Raw genomic sequence first — 7,356 nt, forward strand, 5'->3', positions numbered from 1 at the left:
ATGTTCCAGGCAGAGAGCACAGCATGTGCAAAGGTCCTGAGGCAGGACTGTGCCTGGCATGTGGGAGGAATAGCAAGGAGGCCTGTGTGTCTGGAGCAGAGTGAGAAGGGGGAGACAGGGAGGAGAGAAGGGCAGGGAGGGGACGAGCAGGTCATGCAGGGCCTTGTGGGTCAAGAGATGGGAGCCCTGGGAAGTTTTTGAGCAGAGAGGGACTTAGGTTTACAAGGATCCCTATGGCAACTTGAAAAGGGCAAGAACAAAAACAAGGGGACCAGTGAGGAATCTATTGCAAGAACATAGGGGAGAGAGGGCTGGCTGGTTAGCTCAGCTGGTTAGGAAGTGGTGTTATAACACCAAGGTCCAGGGTTCAAATCTCCGTGCCAACCCAAAAAAAAGATATTGAAGGTTTGGACAAGGGCAGGGGCAGTGGAGTGGGGAGAATTGGTTAGGTCCTGGGCATGCTTCAAAGGCAGGCTGTATTAGTTTCCTACAGTTGCTGTAAGGAGGTACCACAATCCTGGTGGCTTAAAAACAACACAAATTTATCTCACAGTTTCACAGGGCAGAAGTCCTGTGGGTTCGGCTGGGTGTCGGGCTAGAGTCTCACAAGCCCCCATCAAGGTTTCAACAGAGCTGCTTTCCATCCAGAGACCCTAGGGAAGGATCTGTTTTCTTGCTCGTTAAGTGTTAGCAGCATTAAGTTCCTTGTTATGTGGAAGCAAGGTCCCCTGGTCTCCTTCCTGGCTGTCAGCTGAGGGTCGTTCTCAGTTTCTTTCTTGTTTTTTGTTTGTTTGTTTTGTTTTGTTTGGCAGCTAACTAGTAAGGGGATCTGACCTTGACCTTGGTGTCATCCACACTAGCTAACCGACCAGCCCTCCTTCCCAGTTTCTAGAGATGGTCTACATTCCTTGGCTCGTGGCCCCTTCCCCCACTTTCAAAGTCAGCAACAAGGGGTTGAGCTCTTCTCATGCTTTGAACATCTCTAATCTCGCTTCTACCTCCAGTAGGAGAGAATTCTCTGCTTTTAAGGATTCACATGATAACCTCAGGCTCACCCAGATAAGCCAGGATAAATACCCCATCTCAAGATCCTTAAACGTAGCCCTATCTGCAAAAGTTTCTCTGGCCATGTAAAATACCATAATCACAGGCTCCAGGGGTCAGGGCATGAACATCTTTGGCCACTATTCTGCCAACCACACAGGACGAGCAGGACTTCCTGATGGAGATGAAGAAGAAGAAACAGGACTCAGGGATGTTGTCAGAGTTTGGGTCCAAGTAGCTGGAAGGATTAAGCTGCTACTGCCCAAGATGAGGAAGACGAAGGGAGGAGCAGGTTTGCTGCAGGGAGCTCAGGAGCTCAGTTTTGCACAGGCTGAGTTTGAGATGCTTGTTAGGCACCCAAGTGGAATGATCGGGAAGGCTGGAGATAGAAACGTGGGCAATGTCAGCATATAGATGTCACCTGGGATGCTTACGGAGTGTGAAGAGCAGCGACCTGCAGTCTCAGATTCGACCCACCTTGTCAGGGACTCTCCTTACAGGTGGAGAATGATCCTTGTTCCTGCACAGATCCTGTCTTGGGTTTATTTATTTCATAGTTTTTGGAAAACATTTTTAACTTGTGGCAAAAAACCCAAAACAAAACACAACATGAAATTTACCATCTTTTAAGTGTACGGTTCGGTGGTGCTGAGTACATTTACATTATTGCGTGACAGATCTCCATGACTTTTCCATCTTGGAAAACAGAAACTCTGTCCCCATTAAAAACTAACTCCCCAGCTCCTGTAAACCATTACTTTAGTTTCTATGATTTTGGCTATTCTAGGGACCTCATGTAAGTAGAATCACACAATATTTGTTCTTCTGTGTCTGGCTTATTTCACTGAGCATAATGTGCTCAAAGTTCATCGACATTGTGGCATGTGTTAGAATTTCCTTCATTTTTTTTTTTTCCTTTTTGTCTTTTTTCGTGACCGGCAATGGATCGCAACCCTCAGTGTCGCGCCCGTACCGGGCCGGGACCGACAACGGGATCGCAACCCTCGGTGTTGCGCCCGCACCTCGCTCAGCCAGTGAGCGGCCGGTCTATATGTGGGATCCGAACCCTCGGCGGGAGCGCCGCCGCGTTCCCAAGTGGCGCACTGTAGCAGTGCGCCACCAGGCTGGCCCAGAATTTCCTTCATTTTTAAGGCTGAATAATGTTCCATTGTATAGATGGGCCACGTTGTGTTTATTCCTTCATCTGTCAACGAACACTTGGATTGTTTCCACCTTTGGCTCCCGTGAATCATGCTGCTGTGAACACAGGTGTGCACATATCTCATCAAGATCCTACTTCCAGTTCTCTTGAGTATATACCCAGAAGTGGGATTGCTGGAGCACAGGCCTCTCAAACAGCCTGTGCAAAACTGACCTCCTGACCTCCCCCCGGCAAACCTTCTCCAGAGTGGCTGCACCATTCTGCATTTCCACCAAATGAGCATTCCAGTGGCTCTGCATCCTCACCAGTGCTTCGTATAGTCCATGTTTTCACTTTAGTCATCCTAGCGAGTGTGTCCTGGTGGCCCTGTCTTTGCATGCATGTGTCTGTCGACTTGCAAAGGGGTCCAGGTCTGGTCCCCATTTTACAGGGGGTTGCTGAGGCTGTGGGACAGGCGGGGACCAGCCAGAGATTTTAGTTGAGCCATCACTGGCTCCTTAGATTTACAGAGTTGTCAGGAGGGAGGGATGGAGGAGACCCACAGCCTAGGGTGGCCAAACACGGGTGGGCATGATCGCCACCATCCATCTCCTCAGGGTGCTCCACAGGCCCACAGGTGTCTCCCCACTCCCTCACCTCCAGCTTTGTGGCTGAGGGCAAAGATCTAATAGAAATGACAATCCTGTTGACGATCATAATTAACATGGCACACTGACCATGCCAGGCTTCATCTTACCACACCTCGGTTTTAATTCTCAGAACTTAATCTGTTAGGTAGGTTCTATTACCACTTCACCTTACAAGTGGGGAAACTGAGGCACTGGGAGGCTGAGCAACTCACTCAAGGTCACACAGTTAGTAAAGGTGGTCTTCGAGCCTGGGCCAGCAGGCCTCAGAGCTCTCACTAGGAACTGACCCATTTAGGTCATCCTCGGACCCAAGGAGATTCAGGGTCCCCCAAAATGGAACCTCCTGTAAGATTCCATTTAGGTGAAATGTCCAGAACAGGCAAATCCACAGAAAGTGGATTAATCGTTGCCAGGGACTGGGGGAGGGCATGGTGGGGAGTAACTGCTAATGGGTTTCCTTTTGGGGTGATGAAAATGTTCTGGAACCAGATAGAAGTAACAGTTGTACACATTGTGAATGTACTGAATGCCACTAAATTGTGCACTTAAAACTGGTTAAGATGGTAAATTGTATGTTAAGTGAATTTTTAAAAAAGCAGGTGGCAGGCAAATTTTTGAAAAAGCAGAATCTGCTTGCAGTGGGCAGATGGGAGCCCCAGCTCTGCCTTGGTGTGTGACCTCATGCAGGACGCACAGAGCCTCACTTAGCTTATCTGTAAAATGGGCTCAGAATGGTTTCTGCCTCCTAAAGGTTGTTTCCAAGAGACAAAGCCCTCAGCGTGGGGCCTTGGTAAACTATAGTTGCTTCATGCTTGTGGGTTTTTACTGTTATCATTCCACTATTATTAGATAGATCATTCAAAACACACAGGTCTTCCCTCATCTAGCGAGCAGAGTTGACCTTAAACTTGGATTTGCTGCTGAGTGGCAACCCCTCCCCCACCTTGGGGTGGTTTCAGTGTCAACACTGGGCGGGCTCTGAGTCTCTCAGGTGTGCGAGGGGCCACATTGCAGGAACAGCACACTCCAGCATCTCTTAGGGGCTCCGGGGACTGTCCCATCCATTGAGATGAGAAATCCACACTTCCCAGCTCCTGCTCGTCAATGGGATGGTGGACGCATCACTACCTGGACTTCACACCCTTCTGGCTCCTGAAGTCCCAAGCATCACTGACCTGGATGACTTTCTGCAGCTGCCTGTCATTGTCTACCACAAAGATGTTCATCTCCGAGTTTTCAGCGATTAACTGGCAGGCTTTTGGAGTGTTGGTGGACAAGATGCCAACAGAGAAGCCTCTGGAAGCAGAATACAGGAGGTAAGGGCCTGCTGGGTAAGTGCTTTGGGGAATCTCGGGGCTCCTGGGAGTCCCCGACACCCACAACATACCCTGTTTGGAGGTGGGACTCAGGGACAGCCCAGGCCTGGGTCCCGCCCTCAAGGGGTTCCCCAATGTTCTGGATGCATGGAGGAAGGGCTCAGTGCTGAGGAGCCCTGAGAAGTGAGGAAGACTTCCTAGAGAAGGGACATGGGAGCTGGGCTTCACAGGATGTATATGAGTTTGCCGGGGAGAGAGTTTCTGGAAGGGTGAGCTGGGCATGTTCAGGACCGGGCCATTGAAAAATCCCACTAAGCATAGACTAAACCAGAGCCGTGTTCACTGCCCTGTCCTGGGGACACTGCCCTGAAACCCCAATTGTCTCATGAGAGGAGAGGCTGGTGGCTTCTGCCTTGATGCATTCTAGGGAGATACCAGGTACCCCTTACCCTGCCATAATGGCCCCAATGCTGGCGATGACCCATTCTTCCGAGTTGAGCCCCATGATCCCCACACCATGGAAGCGCTCCAGGCCCAGCTGGGGGAGGGAGGCCCTTGTTAGGCACAGAGAGACTCAGTCCACAGCACCCCAACCTGCCCAGGAGCCTCAGGCTTGGAAGCTTAGGCTCCTTTTCCTTTGTTGACTGTTCGCTTTTTCCTCTCTGATAAAATAACCCCTCCCCACCCCATCCCATTAGTCTACCACATACTCATCTAGAGCAGGGGTTCTCAGCTGGGGGGTGATTCTATCCCAGAGCGGACATAGGAAGTACCTGGAGACATTTTTGGTTGTCATAAACGGGGGGAGAGAATGCCACTGGCATTGAATGGATGGAATCCATCGATGCTGAGAAACACCCCACAATGCACAGGATGGCCCCACCACAAAAAATGATCCAGCCTCAAAGGAAATAGTACTGAGATGGAGAAATCCCAAGAAAATATGAACAGAATGCCCTCCTGACATTTGTATGCATAAATATACAATCAGGGCATTAGGAATGCACGTTATCAGCCTGTCTTTCTTCACAAAACCATACACCTTGACTATTTTTCCCAGTCTTTAAATATTTATCTATGATATCCAATATAACACCTCTATGATATTGCATAGTATAGAGATGTCATAATTTAACAATTCGACCTTCTTGGTGGATACTTAGGTGGGTTCTGGTTTTTTGCTTTTTCCACTTTTGTTACATAAAATGTTGCGGTGAACATCCTGGTAGCCCAAGCTCTGCCTATGCACATGGTTATTTGTGCCAACATCTGGATCAACTTGACTATTCAAGATGGCGCACACCTTGGCTCCACTCATGTATTGTGGCAGAGCAGGTGATTCCACCTGATCCAGGCGGGGCCTCCACCTTCCACTCTGCTCCTGGGTACAACTGTCCACCCCTCATTTTCTCGTCTAACAGGCATTTCAAACCTAACACAGCCCAGATGGAATTGTTGTAGCGAACCTGTGAGCTAGGTGCTATATCTTCTATATTTATATGTAAAAATGTTAACATAAAATAATGTAGTATAAGAAGCATTTGCTCTATGATAATATTGGGGGACCCAATCACACCTCTCAGCATTGGACAGATCATCTAGGCAACAAATGAACAGAGTAACCATTATTCTTTCAGAAGGAGAGAAGAAATCTAGGGTAATTAAAGGGGGGAGGGGGAGGGAATGGGGGAAGGGGAGAGATTGGACAAGGGGCATAAATAATAATTATGATTTGTAACAATATATATGCTAGTAATATTGTTTTAATCAACATATCTCAATGTTCAACCCCCAAAATATGTATAATCGATTTTGATTCAATAAATAAAAATTTTTAAAAATGTAGTATATATTTAATTTAACACAGAAGTATAACATTTATATGCTAGTATAAATTTATACATAAACGTATTAGATATATTTTATACCGTATATTTATCTATACATACAAAATACTCATATTCTACATTATACATATATAAATATATAAGTTTAAGATATATAATACATATTTGATATATAAATCTTCCACTTTACATATGTGGAGATTGGGGCACAGAGAGGCAAACTAATTTGTGCAATAACACGCTGCTAAAGACGGGGGACGGGATTCGAACCGAAGTCTTCAGCTCCAAGGTCTTAATCCCTGGCTCCTTGGCAGTCTCAGGAAAACCACTCAAATAATGCCGTCGATAAGACACGTGGCAGACACAGCAGGAAAGTAACGCCAGCGCAGGTGCAGGAGAAGGCCCCACCCCAGGCCACGCGCAGGCGCAGGAGCAGGCGCAGGGCAGGAGCCTCGCTTAGGCGCAGGCGCAGGAGGGGCAGGAGCGGCGCGCAGGCGCAGGAGGAGGGGCAGGAGCGGCGCGCAGGCGCAGTCCTCCCGCGGTACCTTTAGGAAGGCCTTCGCGGCGCGCCGACACTCCTCGTAGTATTCGATGTAGGTGAGCAGGTGCCACCGGTTCCTGTGCTTGGAGCCAAGCGCGATGTGGTTGGCGTATTTGATGGCCGTGTCCATGACCATGTCGTGCACGGTGAGAGGTTCCGCGTTGTCAGACGAGTCCTTGTGCAGCCGCAGCTGCACCTCGCCCTGGCGCTCCGTCGTCCAATAGTTGCAGCCTGCGGGCGAGACCCCCAGGTGGACGGGGAGAGACGGGAGGCAGGCAGGCGGGGTCAGTGGCGGCCGAAATGAAGAGAGAGGGGGGTAGATGGGGGTGCCAGGAGGCAAAACCAGGGGGTACAGATGGGGGTACAGAGGCGGGGGTGTGGCACTGATGGGGACAGATGCTGGTGGAGAACGTGTGGGCAGAGAGAGAGAGGAGGCTTGAAGGATAAAGTGCCTTACCAAGGGGAAAGACAGGGAAGGACAGAGAGACATGGGAAAGGACGCGGGAGCAGGTGGACAGACAGGTACACTGACCAAGAGAAGGGAGTTCAGGAGGAAACCCACCAGCAAGCAGACAGCTCAGCTGCAGGCCCACTGTCCGTCCCATGGATCCCCCACCCACAGGGATCAGGCACCTCTGACAACTGCTGACCACCTGCACCCCCTACCCCCATGCCACTAGCCGGGTATCCAGGCAGAGGGATAGTGACCCCTGCCCTCCGTCAACCCCCAGGCAGCCTTCTCTGAAGAGACAAATCAGATCCCAAGGATCCCAACGCTGGCTGAGCCACTTGTGGCAGCCCTGAGGGACTGGACCAT

General features: G+C 49.7%; 1 protein-coding gene across 1 annotated transcript in view; it reads right to left on the reverse strand.

Annotated features, from left to right (window-relative positions):
* The window catches only part of LOC103592948 (long-chain-fatty-acid--CoA ligase ACSBG2-like), a 22,315-nt gene extending 15,171 nt beyond the window's left edge, over nt 1–7,144 (reverse strand). The window contains exons 1-4 of the mRNA XM_008575845.1: nt 7,102–7,144; nt 6,544–6,938; nt 4,601–4,689; nt 4,011–4,131 (exon numbers count right to left, since the gene is read on the reverse strand). Coding sequence (XP_008574067.1) covers nt 4,011–4,131; nt 4,601–4,689; nt 6,544–6,938; nt 7,102–7,144 — 648 coding nt within the window. The remainder of the gene's footprint in view (nt 1–4,010; nt 4,132–4,600; nt 4,690–6,543; nt 6,939–7,101) is intronic.
* Nucleotides 7,145–7,356: the final 212 nt, after the last annotated feature.

The sequence above is a fragment of the Galeopterus variegatus genome, unplaced genomic scaffold, assembly GCF_000696425.1.
Source record: "Galeopterus variegatus unplaced genomic scaffold, G_variegatus-3.0.2 Scaffold1244, whole genome shotgun sequence".
Lineage (NCBI taxonomy): Eukaryota > Metazoa > Chordata > Mammalia > Dermoptera > Cynocephalidae > Galeopterus > Galeopterus variegatus.